This window comes from Schistocerca cancellata, chromosome 6, assembly GCF_023864275.1.
Source record: "Schistocerca cancellata isolate TAMUIC-IGC-003103 chromosome 6, iqSchCanc2.1, whole genome shotgun sequence".
Classification (NCBI taxonomy): domain Eukaryota; kingdom Metazoa; phylum Arthropoda; class Insecta; order Orthoptera; family Acrididae; genus Schistocerca; species Schistocerca cancellata.
Window position 1 is genome coordinate 127,414,010 of NC_064631.1, and position 25,635 is coordinate 127,439,644.

Sequence of the window (25,635 nt, forward strand, 5' to 3'; positions counted from 1 at the left end):
CTTAAGATATGTTACTCATAATGTAGTACTAAGAAATCAAGACTTCTTAATCAGATGTATCATAAGAGTATTTTTTGTGATTTACGTAATTCTATGTGAACTGTTTATCGAACATAGTAAGGAATGGTGTAGCAGAAATATGCCGTAGTATGTAAACATTCCTTGTGGGATAGATTTTTTTATTATGCATATAATACCATTCTCTTTATTTTAATGTTTTTTTTCGGATAACAGTAGATGAATACGCAAGGTAATAATGGTCTGGTCCTCATGAGACATTGTACAGTAATTATAAGAGGAAGCCACAGATTTGATCATAACTTAAAGAATGTCACAGAAATTATTGTTCCATAGAAAGAAGGAAATAACAGGTTGTTGTGTATGCTTGGACTTTCCTCTTAGATATTCAGTAAAAGATAAGTACTTGAGAGACTTAGACAGAGAACACTATATTACAGACATATAATTCTAGATATCTGTAAATATACGTACATTACCAGGTGATTATTTTCTTTAGTTCCTAATGAATATGATCTAGATAAACGGATGTGTCTTTTCCAAAGACCTTCCACATAATGTTGTGTGTAGAGATTTGCAGTTATTTCCCATAATTGAAACTTATAGAGAGGACAGCATTACGGGCACTAATGAATTTAGGCATCCTTGGTCCACACGTAGCACAGCTGTGGTAAGGAGAATTACGTTATGTCACAGTGTCTTTACTTGTGATAGGCAGTTTATGTTTGTACATAAAAATCTGAGAGTAAACCGCCGCAGGCGAATGGGTGCATACCCTTGGGGTACTATGATATAGTTATCTTGCCTTCCGCCAGCACAGCCCATGACTAATATTGCATTAATTAAATGTAAATCTGGGGTAAGAAATACCGATGAAGTTGATGAGTTTGATGATAATTAATTTGCTATGAGAATCAGATTTAACAGAGAAAAATTAGTCTGCACTGCCTATATATAGCGCGATATTGTATGTATTGTTGTAAGTACCATTAATAGGTAGGATTTTGCTCACCGCTTGGTCACACGTAATAAGGCAGTAAACTAGAAAGATACTGAACAGCAAAGAATCTGGACCAGATTATAAGGTGACTAAAGTGGAACACTGTAAACATGGAAAACAGAAAGTAACAGACGAGTAGCGGACGTGTACTGTTAGCCTGACACGAGTTAAAGTTACTGCTTTTAGTGTGAGAATCGCGGGAAGGAAATTTTTCGTTCTGATATCAGTGAGCGTGTTATCTGCAACGGAGATGGCGGTGCGTTCCGCTTGTGACACGCCCTGTGGTTGATATAAGCAGATTGTGGCGAAGCTCAACGAAGTTAAATTGAAGTGATAGTTGGCAGACTGTTCCCGGAGAATAATTCAAGCTTCACAGACAACCCGCTGGGGGCCGACTCATAATGTGTCATATAGCCTGAACAATGAACATGTCTCGATGAGCATGTATGGAAGCATCAAATGAACTTTTCTTAATGTATAATTACATGTGTGATTCAGACTACAATAGAGATGACTAAAAATCTATTGGTAGTATAGACTGTGCCAGGAGTTACGTATATTAATGATGTTGTGTGTTGCATCTAAGGGGCTTAAAGTGATAGCACACGTTCTCTTCCAGACCAAATTAAACTGTAAGAATGCTGTACACGTCAATGCCCTTGTTTGATCGTACATGTACTGTATGGCTGTTGGCAAGCGGTGAGAACAACTAGTTATAACCTGGATAAATGTGCCACTTTCCACGGCGCACAGCTACAAGTGACTATCCACCAGCTCCATTCATTTCCCTGAGGAGCATTGCGTCAAATGCAACCCATTTCATAAACGTAAAATGTTGCACTTAATATGTTACAGTTGTCTAATTATCACTGTTTACACTTGAACAGAAAGTATTAGATGACAGTTAAAATCACACAGATTTTTCGGAGACCTTGTGAATACCTTAGTATAATGTAAATTTGATGAGTATGTTGCACGAAAATGTAAAACATATGTGATAAATATGATCTTGTATAACCATGTTATTAAAGTAAATTACAGAATATTGAATTGCAGAATGTCCTGATCAAAACAGACCAATGAATTCAAATAACTTTATCTTTACCAAAGAAAATTATGAGTGGGTAAAAAATGAAATTAGTACTATCATATGTGGAAGGAACTCTAAAAATAAATCTGTAAATCTACCTACCTTTATTGGTAAAAACTCAATCTGTAAAATACTTATGAAATCAACAGCCGGCCGGTGTGGCCGAGCGGTTTTAGGCGCTTCAGTGTGGATCCGTGCAACCGCTACGGTCGCAAGTTCGAATCTTGCCTTGGGCATGGATGTGTGTGATATCCTTAGGTTATTTAGATATAAGTAGTTCTAAGTTCTAAGGGACTGATGACCTCAGATGTTAAGGCCTATATTGCTCAGAGCCATTTGAACCATTTTAAATGTACAATCACAGTTACTGTATAAAACCAGGATGTAATACTCTCATTTCTGTATGTTGTGTTTATTTTAAATGCACCAACTTACTTTACGTAATCTAATAATTGATGATTAATAATTCTTATTTGGATAAAGGATAAAAACCTTGTTGATTTTGTATATAATTTTGGATAATGAAGGTATTATTTGGTAAAACTGAGCCAAAATTACATTTTCAATATAGTACTTTACATGACTTTTAACTCAGTTGTAAGAGACTATACCTCTATATAAATCCACAGTACTGATATTTCTATATTTCTTTGAGCAACGTATCGGAAAGTTAGAGTAACTGTCCCTTGTAAAAGCGTACTAAGTGTTACAGTAACTTTTATGTCTTCAAACACTAGCTGAGAAGTGATGGTATGTGTAATGATGTATTGAACTGGTGTCACAGTGTGATTATGAAGCTGTTATCAAATTGTGACTTGCACAATGACAGTCATACAACCGGAAGCCAGTAAATGACAGCACAGAAGGGACTAAAGTCGTGCGTCGTCGATGCCGTGTCTAATGCTTCCAAACGGACTTTCATCATTTTCCCAAGCAATGACTGTAATTCCATGAAAATCAGAGGAAAGCTGCGATTGATCTGGTATCAGTAAACTCTGTAACATCGTTGATGAACGATGAAAAGCGACTACCGACTGCTGTTGTCATCCCTTCGGTACCTTGAGCCAAGCATGTAAGCACCTGCTTTAATCCACTAATGTAAATCATTAGTTGTACAATGCTTAATTTATATCATAACTTATTTTATTTCAATGAGGTTGATACCGTCTCCTACTCATAAATGATAGCAAGAGTCTCCGTGTAGCCCATCAGTATTTGCTATCTTCATTTTAACTAGAACATTAGGTCAGACGCCAACACCCAGCGTGGCAGTTCAAATTCCAGCGCATAGTCAATAATTGTCGTACTGCTAATGATGTATTCTACGCTCAGGAACGCACAACTGGATAAAAAGTATGGAGAATTTGTTATAACTTTCAATGAAAATGATTAGTTGAGGTACCATTTTAAATTTTAGCTGTTCTGTGTCCAAGCGAAGCCATATTAGTAACTTTGAACTTACGTAACGGGCTTGATAATTATAGCGTTACTGTCCTCCAATATCTTAAATAGAAATTCAAACATTACATAAAGAGAAGGTTGTTTCCCAATACCTATACTCACGAAAACGTTATGGTGTGCCAGCGAAGCAGTGATGCAGTATACCACATACGTCAGTACTAGAGTCAGTCTGCAACAGCAGATGCCCCCTAGTTTCCATGTGTGGACGCACCACCGTTATGGACCTAATAACTTTACTATTGATTGTAGTTCTAAAATACTACTGCAGAGGGAATATTCCCACTTGCCTCGTGTGTTCTCTTGCGTCATTCCAACCTAAAGTGTCAAAGATCTGTTATCTGCAAGTGGTTTCATGTTCCTCGGAGGGCATTTACGGCCATAAGTCCATACGACCAATCGGCTCATCGTCTCACACAATTTTTCCCCATTTAGCTAAATCACCCCTTATATGCCACAGCTCTGAGTGCACGGATTTATCAGGAGAGGGCATCCAATCTGCCACAGTGATTGTATCTGTTGTTTTGATGTCGATAGATTAGTTCAAGCGGTTAGCAGCAGAAGACACGCTTATTATTGGGCGATAAGCGAACATGCGACACTTCAAGCACGAGCTGATGACGCCTTTAGTCACCTGGCACAGAACTGATAACCATAGCCGTAGCCATAGTCATAACCATAACACATAGCATTTACACTCAGATTACGGCCTACTGTTATAGACAGTCGGTTTACAGACTTGGTGCATTGACGAAGTTCGCTAGTGAGTATAGGTTTCCGTGGATACCTAGTCGACAGAATTACGGTGGCTTGCGGAGGCCACACCAGATCGTGTATTGTATTCTGCATAACTTGTGAACTGTTTCCCTTCAACACTGTAAACGTTACACACTATGGTACATAGCCCATAGAACTAGGTGTTTATGAAGATGTCATCCACAACAATTACATTTGCAGCCAATGACAATGGCAAAGTATGAATGGGATGTAAATCAAAACTAGACAAGTAGGAAAAAAGGTACGTAAACTATTAATGGTTTCAAAAGTAATTGCCATAACAGTTGATACGTTCATCCCATTGAGGGACACGATGATAATCCCGCCGGCCGGAGTGGCCGAGTGGTTCTAGGCGCTACAGTCTGGAACCGCGCAACCGCTACGGTCACAGGTTCGAATCCTGCGTTGGGCATGGATGTGTGTGATGTCCTTAGGTTAGTTACGTTTAAGTAGCTTTGAGTTTCAGGGGACTGATGACCTCAGTACTTGAGTCCCATAGTGCTCAGAGCCATTTGAACCATTTTTTTAATACTCCCTTCGCGGAAAAAAGATTTATCTTTTCCTACTGAACCATGATTCTACCCAGGAGTACACATCTTTTCCCGTAGCATGTCAATAGTCTCGAACGGTTTTCTTCATCGTATGGGGTGAGATCGGGACAATATGGACAACGTTGGGGAAAAGTCATGATCTTTTCCTACGAATGCTAGAGCCAACTGGAACACTGCAACACCATTAACGCAAAGCCGCAGGTGTACAGCTTGCAGAAAGTTAAGCTCCTCATACAGTACAAACGCCCAGGAAAGTTGACAGGCGACTTCATACCGCTACAGGAAAATGCCCTTCCACGTGTTGAATAGGTTATTTCGACTATGCTTTCTCTCAGAACTCTTACACATCATCCATACAATCTCACCCTCTCCCCATGCAGATTTCCAAATCTTTCGAAATCTGAAGAAAGTATTCGTTGCCGTCACGCCAATACGTGCAGGCGTGGAAACCATCGTGGATCCGTCGGCACACAAAAAGATTTTCTCACGTAGGCATTGACCATTTGCGTCAGAGTAGGATGGATGTGTCAACAGCTGTGGCAATTCCTTTCGAAATAATAAACACTTTACACCCTTTATTTGCATATGTCTCGTTTTCGTTTGACTGTCTCATATATATCTGCCTATATGACATGGCTACTGTAAAAAGGAGTGTGATTTAATATATCCCTGAGGACGGAGCACATTTTCTGTTGTAGAGTATTTTATTTCACGTCATTGCCATCAGTACTGTAGTAACTATTGGTAATCAAACGACGGTCTTATAGAACACAGTGCCCATTTGATATGAATATTAACGTTAATCTCAATAGGTTCATCTGTGTAATTCATATGTTTTTATTGTCTGAAACAACCTTTCCCGTGTTGTTTGTGTGGGATGATGGTAGGTCAACGAAGATCACAGTGTTGAGTAAGACTGACATTTGATAATGAATGACCCTGTGAGACTCATGCAGAGAGAAAGAAAGAAACCATGTTCTCATAACGTATGTGGTTCCATTGTGAGAGTTTTATTGAATCATAATCTGGGCACGTAGTTGCTACAACATCGTGCACAACGATAAGGAAAAAATAACTTCTATTCTGATTTCCCTTTTCTATTAGCGTGTGGTGCTTCCCTATCAGGAACATATGTTAGTAAAATAATTTCTCAGGGCTCATAGTGACCGTGTACAAAATTTTAACATTTCAAGCTTTTGATGTCTTTTCCCCCAACTTGGCGGAATTAGTAATATGCAGAAAGAGATCAGGGTTATTCTATCTCCGTCCAGCCCGAAAGACTATTTAATTTGTGATTTCCATGTTAATAGTGATGTAAACGTCTACGAAGTACTTCAGATATCAAACACAAAACAGGAAGCGACAAATATTTGAGTACTGGTGTTGTGTTTATGAGTATGGTAGGGACACGAAGATAGTCAATAGCAGTCATATCCCCAGCGTTGAATGGTGATAATCTAGAAGCAACAGATCGCGAATTCGCCGAAGATAGAAACGAAAACACGATCGTTACCATAGATGAATATGAATCACTCGCGGACAACTATCACGTTGCAATAGCAAAGACAGATCGCAGTTGTGATTTATATTAGGATACTTCGGGGGCCGAACCAGTTTCTCCTTTGGTAACTCTCAAAGAATTATGTGACAGTAGTTGGATCCAGTGAGACAACAGCTGGATCATTGAAGAAAGGAAAACAAACAACAACTGGATCAGTTTCGAACCGAACTCTCTCCACGTCTGGAATCTCAATCGAAACAATTAAAGTACCGGGCGTGAGTCGTGCTTCGGTAGCTCAGATGGTAGAGCACTTGCCCGCGAAAGGCAAAGGTCCCGAGTTCGAGTCTCGGTCGGGCACACAGTTTTAATCTGCCAGGAAGTTTCATATCAGCGTACACTCCGCTGCAGAGTGAAAATCTCATTCTGGAAACATCCCCCAGGCTGTGGCTAAGCCATGTCTCCGCAATATCCTTTCTTTCTGGAGTGCTAGTCCTGCAGGGTTCGCAGGAGAGCTTCTGTAATGTTTGGAAGGCAGGAGACGAGGTACTGGCGGAAGTAAAGCTGTGAGTACCGGGCGTGAGTCGTGCTTCGGTAGCTCAGATGGTAGAGCACTTGCCCGCGAAAGGCAAAGGTCCCGAGTTCGAGTCTCGGTCGAGCACACAGTTTTAATCTGCCAGGAAGTTTCAAGTAAAAGATGAGCTGGAATAGGCAGCTAACCATGTTACTGAAGACGTACTGTCTGGACTATTTCCGTTAACAGACGCACAGAAAGGCATCACGTATCAGTTACCGAAAATTAACCAGAAACAACAGATTATGTCAGCAGAAATGGCGGCCTTAGTCTCTGAGTTGGTCAGACTCACGATTACGCAAGATACAGCTGAAAGTAATATGTGTAATTTCCAAGTAGCTTACCGTGAAGTTCCGTTTACAGTTACAAAGCTTTCTTAAAATGTGACTACTATATGAAAAGAAGAACAGTCGATAAAAACTAATCTTCACGAATGTAGCGACACACTGGTACGGCTTTCTTCTGACGAAGAACAAAAATTTGATCAATTCTGGTAGCAGAAGGAAACAACTCAACGAGCTAGTTGCTTCAGAGATAAAGCTAGCTGTAAGCAGCTCTGTTGATGACATACCCTTTGAACCGACAGAAGCACAAAGTTAGTTACGATGGATCTGATTTTAGATTACGGAAACTCTAAATGAAGAGATACTGCAATGGAGAGTTAGAGCTAGTACCCAACTCGGTAATTTACAAAAGGAATTATCAGGGGTTAGAGAAATAGGTAACGACACTCACAGTTTAAGAAACAAGACGTGGGATTTGAATGACTATGTGATACCAAGTTGGCGTTTCCGTATGGTAACACTAAATGATTACAACCTGGCCCCTTCTTTCTGTACATATAATATGTGAGCAGAGTCAACACCTCCGTCTTTGCTGCTAGAAGAAAATCTTTTAAAGAATCCACAGTCACCAAATTTCATTCCGGATAAAACGTAATTTATATCCTGCAATGTTCATACTGAGGGTTTTCGTTTTGAGCCATTAATCTTCTCACTCGTTTGATGTGGCCCATCACGAATTCCTCTCCTGCAACCTCTTCATCACGGAAAAGCACTTGCAACCTACGTCCTCAATAATTTGCTGGATATAATTCAATCTCTGTCTTCATTTACACTTTTTGCCCTCTAATAGTAACATGGAAGTCATTCCCTGGTGTCTTAACAGATGTCCTATCGTCTTGTCCACATAGTTCTTTCGACACCGATTCTGCGCAGAACCTCCACACTCCTTATCTTATCAGTGCACCTAAGTTTAAACGTTATTCTGTAGCTCTACATCTCAAATGCTTCGATTCTACACGGTTCCGACTTTCCCTCAATCCATGTTTTACTACCACACACTGCTTTGCTCCAAACGTTAATTTTTAGAAATTTACTCCACAAATTAAGGCCTATGGTTGCTACTATTAGAATTCTTTTCGCTAGGAATGCCTTTTCTGCCTCTACTAGTGTGCTTGTGAAGTCCTCCTTGGTCGAACGTCATCGGTTATTTTTCTGCCTAGGTAATAGAATTCCTAAACGTCATCTACTTCGTGATCATCAATCCTGATGTTAAATTTATCACTGTTATCGTTTCTGGTACTTGTTACTACTTTCGTCTTTCTTCGATTTATTCTCAGTCCGTACTCTGACCTTATTAGACTGTTCATTCCATTCAGCAGATCACGTAATTTTTCTTCACTTTCACTCGTGAAAGCAATGTCACCAACGAATCGTGTCATTGTTACCCTTGCACCCTGAATTTTAATTCCACTCCTCAACCTTCTTTTTATTTACATCATTACTTCTTCGATGTACAGATAGAACTGTAGAGGCGAAAGACTACATACCTGTTTTACACCATTTTTATCCGAGCCCTTCTTTCTTAGCTGTCCATTCTTATTATTCCGTCTTGAATCTTGTGCATCTTGTATATTATCCGTCTGCAACCTATAGCTTACCCTTATTCTTCTCAGAATTTCGAAAATCCTGCACCAGTTTACATTGTCGAGCGCTGTCTCCACGTCACCAAATCCAATGACTGTGTCTTTATTTTTCTGTAGTGTTGCTTGCATTGTTGTCCGCAATGACATAACTGCCTCTGTGGTCCCTTTTATCACATCCACAGTTGCCTTTTCCATTCTCCTGCATATTATAATTGTCGTTAATTTGGAAACATTAGCTGTTAAGCTAATGTTGCGGTAATTCCCGCACTTGTCAGCTTTTGCAGTTTTCGGGAATTTTGAAGATGATATTTTTCCGAAAGGCAGATCGTCTGACGCCGACTGATACATTGTACACACCAACGTGAATAATCGTTTTGTTGTCACTTCCCCCAATGATTTTAGAAATGTTATTTATCCCTTCTACCTTACATCATCTTAAGACTTCCAAAACTCTCTCAAATTCTGACTTTAATAGTGGATCTCCTATCTCTACAAAATCTAATCCTATTTTCTTCTTCCATCACATCAGACAAATCTTCCCCCTCATAGAGACCTCTCCATTAATTCGCTCTAAACTTCCATTTAGCAGTGGAGTTAACATTGCACTCTTAATGTTACCACTCTTCCTTTAATTTCCCCGAAATTTTTTGTGACTTTCCTATATTCTGTGGCAGTTCTTGCGACAATCATTTCTTTTTCGAGTTCTTCATATTTTTCATGCACCCATTTTGACTTATCTTTCCTGCACTTCCCGTTTATTTCATTCCTCACTAGCTTGTATTTCTGTTCACTTTGTTTCCCTGTACATTTTTGTTCTTTGCTTCTTTCATCGATTAACTGAAGCATTTCTTCTGTTACCCAGGGCTTCTTCACAGTTGGCTTCAACGTAAGTCCGTTTTTTCTTGAAACATTGGCCATTGAGCTCCTTAGAGATCTCTATTCCATTTAAACTGTGCTGCCTACTGAGTTATTAACGATTGCTGTATCCGCAGCCTCAGAGAACGTCAATCCTATCTCGTTATTCCTTAGTACATTGATTCTTCCTGACTAATCTCTTAACCTTCAGGGCTACTGTTCATCATTATTATCTGAGTCTATATTTGCTCCTTGGTACGCCTTACAATCCACTATCTGATTTCGGAATCTCTGTCTGACACTGATGTAATTCTAGTGAAATCTCCCCGTACCTCCCGGACATTCCCAAGTATACGACCTCCTCTTATGATTCTCGATCAGATTATTCACAATTACTAGCTGAAATTTATTACAGTCTTTCTCCTCTCTCATTCCCTGTCCATGGCCCATATTCTCATGTAACCTTTTCTTCTACTCCTCTCTCTACAACTGCATTCTTGTCACCCACGACTACGAGAAGTTCGTCTCCATCTAGATACTGCATTACCTTTTCAATATCCTCATATATTTTCCCTATCTCTTCATCTTGAGCTTGCGGTGTCGTTATGTGTACCTGAGCTACCGTTGTCGGTGTTCGTAAGCTGTCGATTCTGAAAAGAACATCCCTGTCTCTGAACTGTTCACAGTAACAAACTCTCTGCCCTGCCTTCCTATTCATAACGAATCCTACTTCCGTTATACCCTTGTATACAGCTGCAGATGTTACCCTGTATGTTGATATGATCAGAAATCCTTCTTTTCTTTCCATTTCGCTTCTGTGACCAGCACTGTATGTATCTTCAACCTTTGAATTTCTCTTTTCAACATTCCCGCCACGTTCTAGTTTCGGACATTCCACGCCTCTACTCTTATAATGTTATCGTTTCGTTGGTTATTCAAGCTTTTTCTCGTGTTCATCTCACCTAGGCAGCCCACTCCCGAAGATCCGAATGGGGGGACTATTACCGAATCTTTTAGTCAATGGAGAGATCATCATGACACTTTTCAATTACAGGCCACCATGCCTTGTGTATACCAGTAGGTGTCTTAATGTAGTGGTTTCCATTGCCTTCAGCATCCTCATGCCACTTATCACTGCTGATGCTTCCATCTTTTGTGACATTTTCCCGCTCTGTGAAAAACTGTGTCCTGAATCGCTGTCTGCTCTTCCGCCCTCTTTCATAAGGCCGTTGGCAGAAAAGTAGTGACTTTTTAGTTGGAAGTCATCAGGGGAATTTTTCCAAATTCATGGGCACTGGCCGGCAGCAGTGGCCGATCGGATCTAGATGCTTCAGTCTGGAACCACGCGGCCGCTACTCTTGCAGGTTTGGATCCTGCCTCGGCCATGAATGTGTGTGATGTCAAAAATGTTCAAATGTCCAAAATGTTCAAATGTGTGTGAAATCTTATGGGACTTAACTGCTAAGGTCATCAGTGGCTCTGAGCACTGTGGGACTTAACATCTATGGTCATCAGTCCCCTAGAACTTAGAACTACTGAAACCTAACTAAGGACATCACACAACACCCAGTCATCACGAGGCAGAGAAAATCCCTGACCCCGCCGGGAGTCGGACCCGGGAACCCGGGCGTGGGAAGCGAGAACAAGCTTACACACTACTTAACCTAAATTATCATAAGTACAAACACACACACCCATGGTCGAGGGAGGACTCTAATCTCCGCCGGGACCAGCCGCACGGCCCATGACAGCAGTTCCCCTGACCGCTCGGCTAATCCCGCGCGGCTGTGTGAAGTCCTTAGGTTAGTTAGGGGTTGGGTTGTTGTGGGGAAGAGACCAAACAGCGAGGTCATCGGTCTCATCGGATTAGGGAAGGAAGTCGGCCGTGCCCTTTCAAAGGAACCATCACAGCATTTGCCTGGAGCGATTTAGGGAAATCACGGAAAACCTAAATCAGGAAGACCGGACGCGGGATTGAACCGTCGTCCTCCCGAATGCGAGTCCAGTGTGGTTAGTTAAGAGTTAAATAGTTCTACGTTGTAGGAGACTGATGACCTCAGATGTTAAGTCCCATCGTGCTCAGAGTCATTTGAACCAGGGTCACTGTGAGAGCAAATTCAATACATGGCAGGACTTGTCCAAGGTGGTAAGGCCCTCTGGATAACTGAAGCTATTAAATACTGTCAAATATTTCAACAATTTGAACAAGCTTACTTGTTATGTACTGGTCACAAGGTATTCAGGCATGACAGAGGCTTTAAACAGTGACAGGTGCAATACCTAGAATGAAAACTTACGGTGATATTTTGAGAAGTATCCGATTAAGATTGGAGTGAACCCATTTCGCAACGAGGTGTATTGTGGACACTAGTAACTAATTTATCTTTTGATATCAGGGTTGGGTTGGGTTGTTTGGGGAAGGAGACCAGACAGCCAGGTCATCGGTCTCATCGGATTAAGAAAGGATGGGGAAGGAAGTCGGCCGTACCCTTTCAAAGGAACCATCCCGGCATTTGCCTGGAGCGATTTATGGAAATCACGGAAAACCTATATCAGGATGGCCGGACTTTTGATATCAGGGAAAAGCTCATCAATGTACCACAAACAGATGTAGAACATTTTCTTTCTGTGCTTGACTTCCTTCAATGGTATTATGAACACATTCAACGTGTTCTAAATGGTGATTATGCAAATGGAAATTGTTCAGACTACTAAAATGTTAAATGTCCACCACATAACAATCAAGACAGGCCACCTTTCCTCAGTGAGAGCGGTGGTGTACAGGATCATAATCCTGCAGGGCAAAATTCAGACCACCTTCGATTTAATGCAGCGAATCCCAGTCGAAGCATAGATCTAACAACAGATTTCGACCAGGAAATCGCAAAACTGCGGGTGGTTCCTGGTATAGCAGTAGCAACAGTGGTAATTACAATCAGAATTTGGATCCTCCTGGAGGAAATCCATCACGTAACAACAATAATAGTAGTAATGTCCAGTCAGTGCATAACCCAATGGCGAGCAACTGTCACAGTCACCACTGGCAGCCTCCCGACAGGCCCGTGAATGGAACTGAAGCAGCTAAGGATGCACGTCCTTAGGTGAGTAAATCGAAAAACTATGGTCGGCATCATCGTGCCCAAACATGTTTGCTGACGAATGGAGCGAAGGAGACATTCTTAAAGAGGTTAATGTTTTGCAGTATAGTGATGATACCGTTGTTGTTGTTGTTGTCTTCAGTCCTGAGACTGGTTTCATGCAGCTCTCCATGCTACTCTATCCTGTGCAAGCTTCTTCATCTCCCAGTACCTACTGCAACATACATCCTTCTGAATCTGCTTAGTGTATTCATCTCTTGGTCTCCCCCTACGATTTTTACCCTCCACGCTGCCCTCCAATACTAAATTGGTGATCCCTTGATGCCTCAGAACATGTCCTACCAACTGATCCCTTCTTCTGGTCAAGTTGTACCACAAACTTCTCTTCTCCCCAATCCTGTTCCATACTTCCTCATTAGTTATGTGATCTACCCATCTAATCTTCAGCATTCTTCTGTAGCACCACATTTCGAAAGCTTCTATTCTCTTCTTGTCCAAACTATTTACCGTCCATGTTTCACTTCCATACATGGCTACACTCCATACAAATACTTTCAGAAATGACTTCCTGACATTTAAATCTATACTCGATGTTAACAAATTTCTCTTCTTCAGAAACGCTTTCCTTGCCATTGCCAGTCTACATTTTATATCCTCTCTACTTCGACCATCATCAGTTATTTTGCTCCCCAAATAGCAAAACTCGTTTACTACTTTAAGTGTCTCATTTCCTAATCTAATACCCTCAGCATCACCCGACTTAATTTGACTACATTCCATTATCCTCGTTTTGCTTTTGTTGATGTTCATCTTATATCCTCCCTTCAAGACACCATCCATTCCGTTCAACTGCTCTTCCAAGTCCTTTGCTGTCTCTGACAGAATTACAATGTCATCGGCGAACCTCAAAGTTTTTATTTCTTCTCCATGGATTTTAATACCTACTCCAAATTTTTCTTCTGTTTCCTTTACTCCTTGCTCAATATAGAGATTGAATAACATCGAGGAGAGGCTACAACCCTGTGTTACTCCCTTCCCAACCACTGCTTCCCTTTCATGTCCCTCGACTCTTATAACTGCCATCTGGTTTCTGTACAAATTGTAAATGGCCTTTCGCTCCATGTATTTTACCCCTGCCACCTTTAGAATTTGGAAGAGAGTATCCCAGTCAACATTGTCAAAAGCTTTCTCTAAGTCTACAGATGCTAGAAACGTAGGTTTGCCTTTCCTTAATCTTTCTTCTGAGATAAGTCGTAAGGTCAGTATTGCCTCACGTGTTCCAGTATTTCTACGGAATGCTAACTGATCTTCCCCGAGGTCGGTTTCTACTAGTTTTTCCATTCGTCTGTAAAGAATTCGTGTTAGTATTTTGCAGCTGTGGCTTATTAAACTGATAGTTCGGTAATTTTCACACCTGTCAACACCTGCTTTCTTTGGGATTGGAATTATTATATTCTTCTTGAAGTCTGAGGGTATTTCGCCTGTTTCATACATCTTGTTCACCAGGTGGTAGAGTTTTGTCAGGTCTGGAACTTTTCCTAAGGCCGTCAGTAGTTCTAATGGAATGTTGTCTACTCCGGGGGCCTTGTTTCGACTCAGGTCTTTCAGTGCTCTGTCAAACTCTTCACGCAGTATCGTATCTCCCATTTCATCTGCATCTACATCCTCTTCCATTTCCAGAATATTGTCCTCAAGTACATTGCCCTTGTATAGACCCTCTATATACTCCTTCCACCTTTCTGCTTTCCCTTCTTTGCTTAGAACTGGGTTTCCATCTGGGCTCTTGTTGTTCATACAAGTGGTTCCCGTATCTCCAAAGGTCTCTTTAATTTTCCTGTAAGCAGTATCTATCTTACCCCTAGTGAGATAAGCCTCTATATCCTTACATTTGTCCTCTAGCCATCCCTGCTTAGCCATTTTGCTTTTCCTGTCGATCTCATTTTTGAGACGTTTGTATTCCTTTTTGCCTGCTTCATTTACTGCATTTTTATATTTTCTCCTTTCATCAATTAAATTCAATATTTCTTCTGTTACCCAAGGATTTCTACTAGCCCTCGTCTTTTTACCTACTTGATCGTCTGCTGCCTTCACTACTTCATCCCTCAAAGCCACCCATTCTTCTTCTACTGTATCTCTTTCCCCCATTCCCGTCAATAGTTCCCTTATGCTCTCCCTGAAACTCTGTACAACCTCTGGTTCTTTCAGTTTATCCAGGTCCTATCTCCTTAAATTCCCACCTTTTTGCAGTTTCTTCAGTTTTAATCTACAGGTCATAACCAATAGATTGTGGTCAGTGTCCACATATGCGCCTGGAAGTGTCATACAATTTAAAACCTGGTTCCTAAGTCTCTGTCTTACCATTATATAATTTATCTGATACCTTTTAGTATCTCCAGGGTTCTTCCATGTATACAACCTTCTTTCATGATTCTTAAACCAAGTGTTAGCTATGATTAAGTTGTGCTCTGTGCAAAATTCTACCAGGCGGCTTCCTCTTTCATTTCTTAGCCCCAATCCATATTCACCTACTACGTTTCCTTCTCTCCCTTTTCCTACACTCGAATTCCAGTCACCCATGACTATTAAATTTTCGTCTCCCTTCACTATCTGAATAATTTCTTTTATTTCATCATACATATCTTCAATTTCTTCGACATCTGCAGAGCTAGTTGGCATATAAACTTGTACTACTGTAGTAGGTGTGGGCTTCGTATCTATCTTGGCCACAATAATGCGTTCACTATGCTGTTTGTAGTAGCTTACCCGCATTCCTATTTTCCTATTCATTATTAAACCTACTCCTGCATTACCCCTGTTTGACTTTGTGTTTGTAACCCTGTAGTCACCTGTCCAGAAGTCTTGTTCCTCCTGCCACCGAACTTCACTAATTCCCACTATATCTAACTTTAACCTATCCATTTCCCTTTTTAAATTTTCTAACCTACCTGCCCGTTTAAGGGATCTGACATTCCACGCGCCGTTCCGTAGAACGCCAGTTTGCTTTCTCCTGATAACGACATCCTCTTGAGTAGTCCCCGCCCGGAGATCCGAATGGGGGACTATTTTACCTCCGGAATATTTTACCCAAGAGGACGCCATCATCATTTAATCATACAGTAAAGCTTCATGCCCTCGGGAAAAATTACGGCCGTAGTTTCCCCTTGCTTTCTACCGTTCGCAGTACCAGCACAGCAAGGCCGTTTTGGTTATTGTTACAAGGCCAGATCAGCCAATCATCCAGACTGTTGCTCTTGCAACCACTGAAAAGGCTGCTGCCCCTCTTCCGGAACCACACGTTTGTCTGGCCTCTCAACAGATACCCCTCCGTTGTGGTTGCACCTAAGATACGGCTATGTGTATCGCTGAGGCACGCAAGCCTCCCCACCAACGGCAAGGTCCATGGTTCATGGGGGGGGGGGGATGATACCTTTATGAGGCAGGAATTGTTGGAATTATATTGTAACTGTGTAGACTAACCCAAAAGAATTGTTCGAGCAAAAATCAATGCAGTCTTAGGCAATATCCCGAAAAATGTCGTTCTCGATATAGGTGCAGCTATCATTTTGAATTGCCTGGACATATTTAACCAAATTTTAAAAAAAGTAATGGAGTCCCCAATCATCTGACATAGAACTATTGAGCCGTTGGTGATTTTGGCAACAGGTCGCGGGCTGTAAAGGGGTAAACGTGGATCGAAGTAGAACTTTGAAATTGAGTATTTGTTTGCCTGTCCCTTGTACTAGATAATTTGATTACAGACTGCGTTCTCTGGCCTGATACTCTTACAGAAAGGGACACAAAGTTTTATCTTTTTTCTGGTATATGTTAACTCTTGACTAAGGTCGAAGAGATTATAGTAGATCTCTTACGTGCTCAAGCTTTACGTAGGCAATATTGTCGAGGAATAAAGATTATAATTTGTAAAAGTGGAAACGATATCCCTTGGGAATATAACTGGGAGCACGTATGAGGTAGAGGAATATGAAAGTTCTAGAAAAAATATCAGAAACTGTAGGGATTTGTAGGACCTGACAGAATGGTGTAGAGGAGTTATTGTTGAAATATGTGCACGTTTATGAGAAAGAAAAGCAGGTATCATTAAAACTTTTGTCAACCATAAGGAGTTAATTCCATACCAGACCTATTGCAACATACAGTAATCCATTTCTTGGTCGAAACGTGAAGAGAAATTAAAAGCAGTTTATCTCTTTCAGCTTCTTAAGAGATATTATTGATAGTGTAGTGCTATGAACTGTGTATCTACTCTACTGAGGTATGGTGAAGCGCAAATATACCTTAGTACGTAAACATTCCTTGCAGAGTAGATACTTTTAATAGCATCCTCTTTAGTTTTAAGACTTTTTTCTAATAATAGCATATGACTATTCAAGGAAATCATGGTCCCAACTGAACGCTGTGTTGTAAATTTAAAAGAAAGTCATAGATTTGACCATAACTTAAACCATGTCACCGAAATGTTCCATCGAATGTGGGAGTCAACAGGTTCTTGTGTATGCTTGGACTTGACTGTTAGGTATTCAGTAAAAGGTACAAGCTTGAGAGACTTAGAGAAAGGAAAGTATCATATTACAGAGATACAGTTGCAGATATCTTGCAAATATATATAATGTCTAGGTAATCAGAAAGTCAATATAAATTGGAAAACTGAATAAATCACGGAATAATGTAGATAGAGACGTACAAATTGACACACATGCTTGCAATGACATGGGGTTTTCCTAGAGCAAAAAAAAAAAAAAAAAAAAAAAAAAAAAAAAAAAAAAAAAAACAAAAAAAACTTCAAAAAATGTCCGATAGATGGCGCTTCATCTGATCAGAATAGCAATAATTAGAATAACACAGCAAAGATGATGTTCTTTACAGGAAATGCTCAATATTTCCACCATCATTCCTCAACAATAGCTGTAGTTGAGGAATAATGTTGTGAACAGCACTGTAAAGCATGTTCGGAGTTATGGTGAGGCATTGGCGGCTGATGTTGTCTTTCAGCAACACTAGAGATGTCGGTCGATCACGATACACTTGCGACTTCAGGTAACCCCAAAGCTAATAATCGCACGGACTGAGGTCCCTGTACTTGGGAGGCCAAGCATGACGAAAGTGGCGGCTGAGCACACGATAATCACCAAACGACGCGCGCAAGAGATCTTTCAGGCGTCTAGCAACTTGGGGTGGAGCGCCATTCTGCATAAACATCGTATGTTCCAGCAGGTATTTATCAGCCAGGCTGGGGATGATGCGATTCTGTAACATATCGGCGTACCTCTCGCACGTCACGGTAGCAGTTACAAAACCATAATGACTCATTACCTCGAAGAAAAATGGCCCGATATCGCTAGATGTGGTAAATCCAACCCATACCGTAACTTCCTCGTCGTGCAATGGAGTTTCCACGACAGTTCTAGGGTTTTCGGTAGCCCAAATTCTGCAGTTGTGGGCGTCGACAGACCCTCGGAGCCGGCCGCGGTGGTCGTGCGGTTCTAGGCGCTCCAGTCCGGAGCCGCGCTGCTGCTACGGTCGCAGGTTCGAATCTTGCCTCGGGCATGGATGTGTGTGATGTCATTAGGTTAGTTAGGTTTAATTAGTTCTAAGTTCTAGGGGACTGATGACCACAGCAGTTGAGTCCCATTGTGCTCAGAGCCATTTGAACCATTTGAAGACCCTCGGAGCGTGAAATGAGCTCCGTCGGTCCACAAGACGTTACTCAACCAATCGTCATTTTCCGCCATCTTTTGAAACTTCCACACCGCAAATGCCCTCCGCTTCACTAAATCGCCAGGTAACAGTTCATGATGCCGATGGATTTTGTATGGATAGCATTGGAGGGTACGCCTCAGTGCCATCAAACAGTAGTGTATGGAATGGCTCTGAGCACTATGGGACTTAACGTCTGAGGTCAACAGTCCCCTAGAACTTTAGAACTACTTAAAAACAACTAACCTAAGGACATCACACACATCCATGCCTGAGACAGGATTAGAACCTGCGACCGTGGCGGGCACGCGGTTCCAGACTGCAGTACCTAGAACCGCTCGGCCACAACGACCGGCTAGTGTATGGAATGCTGGTGCGACGTGCGACTGCACGAGCGCTGACTTCCCCGTGCATAGACGAACCCGTTACAGTCTCCATTTCTTCCTGAACTGTCACAGCAGCATTACGCCTTGTGCTCGGTCGGCCACTTCGGGGTCTATCGTCTAAACAACCCGTGGCTTCGAACTTCGAAATCCTTCTCGCCACAGCTGCATTTGTCAACGGAACTTTACCCGATCGTAACGCTGAACTAGCACATTCCCCATTCCGATAATGCAGCTTCAATAAAAGCGCCTTTTCAGGTATCGTCAACATGCTGCGACTGCGGGCGCATCTGATTCTCTCTCTCATTTCAGTATCTTTTATACACGATTGTCATGCGCAGTCACAGACGTTTTGCTGTTCATAGCCATCTTTCGGACATTTTGTGAACTTTGTTTTTATTTTTTGTTCTAATTAAAACCCATGTCATTCCAAGCATGTGTGTCAAGTTTTACCTATCTACTTTATTCCGTGGTTTATTAAGTTTTCAAATTTATACTGACTTTTTGATCACCCAGTATATATATATATATATATATGACCAGGTTATTATCTTCTATAGTTCTTAAGCGAATGTGGTGTAGATGAAGAGGTGTGTCCTCTTCCATAGAACTGCCAGTTTATGCTGTGTTTAGAGGTATGCATTGACTTCTCGTAATTGAAAATTGAAGAGGGGCAGCATTATGGTTATTGTTAAATTTAACGATTTGTTGTCCATACATACCACATTTGTGAAATGAGGAATTAATTTATGTGACTGTACTTTTGTTTGTGACAGGCAGTTTAGATTTGTAAGTCAATATCTGAAGGTAAAAGTATCACACGCAAATGGGTGTATACTCTTGGAGATACCAAGATGAAATTATTCTTACCTTCGACCAGCACAGTCCCTGATTAATACTGCATTAATTAAATGTTACCTTCGAGTGAAATGTACCTAGACAACTGATGAAATTGACGATCATTAATGTCCACCGTGAAGCACATGTAATAGAGGAAAATGGCTCAGCACTTATCGCTATTTATAGCGCGAAGTTGCAAATATTGTATTTTGTACATAGTCTTAATATGTTCTTTTTACTTACTGCTTGGTCGCAAGTGTAAAGACAGTAATCTGGAAAGATGCCGAACAGTACACAATCTGGATTAGTTTCAAAGGATGGCTGAAGTGCAACATTGTAAGCGGCTAAACAGTAAGTGATAGATGAGTAGCGGACACATACAGTTAGTCTGACACGAGATAACGTTGCTGCTGCAGGCGTGAGAATTGCTGGAACGATATTTTTCATTCTGTTATCAGTCAGAGTGTTATCTATAGCGGTATTTACGGTGCCCTACGCTTTTTAGCGCACCTTCCTTCTGACATTAGCAAATAGTGGCAAAGAGCAGCGAAGTTACATTAAAGTAATTGTTGGCTGACTGTTTTCGGAGAGCTCCAGGGAGAATAATTCAAACTTCACTGCCGGCCCGCTGTGGGTCTTCTCACAATGTCATATAACCTGAACTCAATACATGTCTAGATCAGCATGCATGTTAGCGTGAAATGAACGTTTCTTAATGTATAATTACAGGTGTGATGCAGTCTAAAATATAGATAAACTAAAATTGTCACGCTAGTATAGACTATGTCAGGAATTACGTAAATTAATGATGTCGAGTGTTGAGTCCATGGAACTTCCCGCACGACTTCGGACGCCAGTTTCCACGGCGCACAGCTCCAAGTAACCATTCACCTGCTCCATTTATTTGCCATCAAATGCAACCAGTTTCATAAACATTAACTGTTGAACTTAATATGTTGCAATTACTACTCATCAGTGTATATACTTCAGCATAAACTATTAGAGGATTGTTAAAATCACACAGACTTTTGCGGAAACCATGTAATTTGATCTGTTTGTTGAACGAAATTGTTATGCATCTGTCGTAAAAGTGGTCTTGCATTATCATGTTATGAAAGTAAATTACTTAATACTTAATTTCAGAAACTTCTCATCTAAACACACCAATTAGGTTACTGAAATTTATCTTCAACAAAGTAAATTAATGGCTGTGTAACGAATGAATATGTCGAAGAAACTTATTCCTCTATATAAGAACATCTGTAAAGCTATCTATCTTAATCGGTAAAAGGCCAAACTGAAATATATTTCTGGAATGTACAAGCTGAATTATTGCATAAAACCGGGCTAAAGTTCTCTGATTTTTGTATGTTGTGTTTGTTATAACTGCCCCAACTTACTCTACGTAATCTAATGATTGGTGATTAATTTCTTATTTGGGGATACAAAATCAACAAGGTTTTTATACTGTAAGCATGTTTCTAAATTATTTTGGATAACGAAGATATTAGCGTATAAAACTGAGCACAATTACATTTTCAGTATAGTATTGTACATGACTTTCATCTCAGTTCTAAGGGACCGTACCTCTATATAAAACCCAATTACTGATATTTTTTATAATGGTTTGAGAAACCTATAGGCAAGTTTGGGTAACTGCCGCTTGTCATATAGTACTAACTGTTACTGTAACTTTTATACTTCAAACCACTAGCGGAGAAGTGATGCTATGTGTATTGATGTATTCAAATGGTGTTTTACACTGTGATTATGAAGCAGTTATCAATTTGTGACTTGTACAATGACAATCACACAACCGGACGCAGGTGAATGGCAGCACAAAAGAGACTAAGGTCGTGCATAGACGCTGCCATTCAGGAGCGTGTCGAACGCCTTCAAGCGTAATTAGAAATTTCTCTACATAATCATGGTTTATGAGTGCTGCATTGGACCCCAATAATTGTTAAATTTATCATTTTTCCAAACACGAATTGTAATTCTATGAAAATTAAACGAAAAATGTGATTGATCTAGTATCAATAAACTCTATAATCTCTTTGATGGACGGTACACTATTGTTTTCTTCACATCAGTATCTTAAGCCAAGTACGTAAGCACTTGTTTTAATCGGCTGGTGTAAATCAGTAGTGAATAATAACTAATTGAAGTTGATCGAATCTTCCTAAAGTATGAACATTGTTCACAAAGTAATTCATTCTTTATGCAGGTGATAATAATCAGATATATCCTAGGTCAATGTTCTTAAACCACGGAAATTTGTGATTTCTCACACGTAATCAATTATTGACGTACTGCTAACGTTGTATTTTACGCAGAGCCAGGAACGGCTAGATAAAGAGTATAGAGAATTCGTTCCAACTTTCAAAGAACATGACCAGTTCAGGAACCACTTTAAATTGTAGCAGTTCTGTGAAATATTGAAACCAAATTTGTATCTTTCTACTTATGTAACAGAGCTGTTAATTATAGCGTTTCCGTCCTCCAATATCTTAAACATAAATTCAAACATTACTTAAAGACAAGTTTGTTTTACCATATTTATACTTACGAAAACGTTATGGTGAGTCAGCGATTCAGCGATGCACTATACGAGACATAGCAGCACCAGAGTCAATCTGCAACACCAGAGAAGCGGAGACTCCCTAGATCCCATTCGTGGGCGTCCAGCCTTCATGGACTAAATTACTTTCCTTTTGAGTGTAGATCTTAAACACTGCTACAGAGACAAGAATCCCACTTGCCTCGTGTGTTCCCTTGCAACATCTCAACTTGCTCTATCAAAGATCTGCTATCACCAAGTGGTTGCACGGTCCTCGGGGGCATTTACGGCCATATGTCCATACGACCGACCGGCTCTTTGCCTCCCTTTCCCCTTTTAGCAAATTGACTCCTTATATGCCACAGCTAAGAGTGCCCTGATTTATCAGGAGAGGGCATCCTGTCTCCCAAAGTGATAGCATCTGCTGAGTTGATGTCGATATATTAATTCACACGGTTAGCAGTAGAAGACACTTCACGCATAACACTTGGGCGTTCAGTGAATATGCGCCAGCTGACGACGCAATTATTCACACGGCACAGTACAGATAACCATCTCAACGATATTCGTACTCGGATGAAGGTCTACTGTTATTGACAATGGGATTAAGTATTTGGTGCAGTTTAAAAGTTTTGTTGACCAACTTCGCTAGTGAGTATAGGTCTCTGTCGGAACCTAGTTGACAGAAACACGTTGGCGTACGGTGACCACACCAGTTCGTTGGCCGTTTTCTGCATAACTTGCGAACTCTTTTACTTCCATAGTGTAAACGTTACGCACTACGCTACATAGCCCATAGATTTAGGTATTTATGAAGAAATCATCCACAACAATTACATCTGCAACCAATGTTGGAAGGCTAAATATGAGGGACTGTGATATGAAAAGAAGACACGTAGAAAAAAAAGTGAGTAAATTCTTCATAATTTCAAAATAATCGAAATAACGTTTAACCTATATATCCACTGAGAGCCACGAACATAAATTCCTTCATGGGAAAAGATTTACCTTTTCCTACTGAACCAATTTTCTATCCCAGAGGGCATTTCCTTACCTGTAGCAAATCAATGGCCTCGAACGTTTCCCTTCAGTACTACAGAAATACAGAAATCGCATGGAGAGAAATCGGGACTAAATGGAGAATGTGTGGAAAAGTGGTGATCTTTTACTTCGTATGCTAGACCGCACTGAAACACCGCACACAATTAACGCACGGTAGAAGGCGGACACCCTGCAAAAATTTAAGCTCCTCATGAAGTCGAAACGCCCACGATAGTTACAGGCGACTCCATATCGCTCCAGGAAAATGCCCATCGACGTGTTGCCTAGGTCATTTAAGACTATTTTACAGAACATTCTCTCGGAACTCTTACACTTCACCGATACAATCTCAACCCCTCCCAATACAAATTCGAAATTTTTTGAAATCTAAAGAAAGCTATTCGTTGTCGACAATTGGGTTCAGACGAAAAGGTGCATGGCAGGAAACTGTCAGGGTTCTGACAGCCACCGCAAACATTTTCTCACGTAGGCAATGAGAACGTTGTCTCAGAGTAGGATGAATGTGCTAACAGCTGTGGCAATTACTTTTGTAATAATAAACTGTTTACATACATCATTTCCTTGTGTCTCTTTTTGTTCTAACTGCCCCTTTATATATTTTACTGTATGATACGGCTACTGTTAAAAGGAGTGTGACTTAATATATCACTGATGACTAAGCACATTTTATGTTTTAGAGTGTTTTGTTTCTCGACGTCGCAATCAGTATTGTAGTAACTATTGGTAATCAAACAACAGTTTTGTAGAATACAGTTATCATTTGGTGTGTATAATAACGCTGATCGCAGTACGTTCATCGGGCTCATTGATACGTTTTTACTGTCTGAAACATTCTTTTCCATGTTGTTTATATGGGATGGTCGTACATCTACAAATACCATTGTGTTGGACAAGGCAGATGTTTGATACTGAATGGCCCTGCGAGAGCCATGCAGAGAAAAAGAAACAAAGGAAACTCTCTTAACGTATGTGTTTCCATTGTGAGAGTTTTATTGAATCATAATCTATGCAGGTAGTTGCGTCGGACACGGCTTGCGAGCATTGCAGAGGATGGCTGTAAAAATTGAATGGAATCAGCGAAGTAATAAGTTGTGAGATCTGTAATGGTACCAGGAGGGCAGCTAACAGAAACAATGTGACTGTGGAGTTAAAACAGAAACGAGTACAACGGTAGAGCAGCGTCTCACTAGCTAAAAAATCTGTAGTTAATTCTAAAGTCTGTGATAGATGGTGTAAAGACCGACGCTGTTGGACTGGGGATGGCTGGAAAATAGTTATTTGCGGCGATGAATCGCGCTGTACGCAGTGACAGTGCGACGAAGCTTTGGTTAAAGAAAAGTTTTGTTTCCCCATTCTTCTACTAACGGGAACCTTATAAATGCTGCCCAATGTGTGACTTGCTTCACGTAAGTAGTGTTTTGTGATTATTTGTGTTAGAAATTCTTTCTTGTCTCTGTACTACAACTTGGACCCAATCTTCGTGCTCTAACATTGTAACCGCAATCGGAGAAATTATTCACAGTATAGTTTCATGAATTGGGTGAAACAGTACGTTGAGTAACAGGCACAATTTCGATGGTTTATCAGAGTTTGTCCCAATCAAAAAATTTATCGTGCTGCAACATCGCTCACAGTACGAAGGTAAAAGTAATTTCTATTCTGGTTTTTCTTTACTGTTCTCGTGTGGTGCTTTTCAAATCAGAAGCATATGTTATAAGATAATTTGTCAGGGCTCTTAGCGGCCGTGAACAAAATTTTAAGATTTTAAGATTTTGATGTTTATTTTTCACAATATTTCGGAAATAGTATTGTACATAAAGCTATCGGAATGGTTCTGCCCAGCACGAGAGTGCATTTCAGTTGTGATTTCCAGGTCAATAGTGATGTGAACGTGTGTAAAATAGTTGAAGTACCACACTCGTAACCGGAAGTGGTCTCAGTTCTGATTTACCTGAAGATACTTCAGACGCCGAACAGACCTCTCCTCTGGTTCTCTCATGGCAATACACTACTAGCCATTAAAATTGCTACACCACGAAGATGACGTGCTACAAACGCGATATTTAACGGACAGGAAGAAGATGCTGTGATACGCAAATGATTAGCTTTTCAGAGCATTCACACAAGGTTGACGCCGGTGGTGTCACCTACTACGTGCTGACATGAGGAAAGTTTCCAACCGATTTCACATATACAAACAGCAGCTGACCGGCGTTGCATGGTGAAACG

At 40.7% G+C, this 25,635-nt stretch overlaps 1 protein-coding gene across 1 annotated transcript in view; it reads right to left on the reverse strand.

Annotated features, from left to right (window-relative positions):
* Positions 1-25,405, reverse strand: part of LOC126088184 (trypsin alpha-3-like) — an 86,069-nt gene extending 60,664 nt beyond the window's left edge. The window contains exon 1 of the mRNA XM_049906308.1: positions 25,358-25,405. Coding sequence (XP_049762265.1) covers positions 25,358-25,405 — 48 coding nt within the window. The remainder of the gene's footprint in view (positions 1-25,357) is intronic.
* Positions 25,406-25,635: the final 230 nt, after the last annotated feature.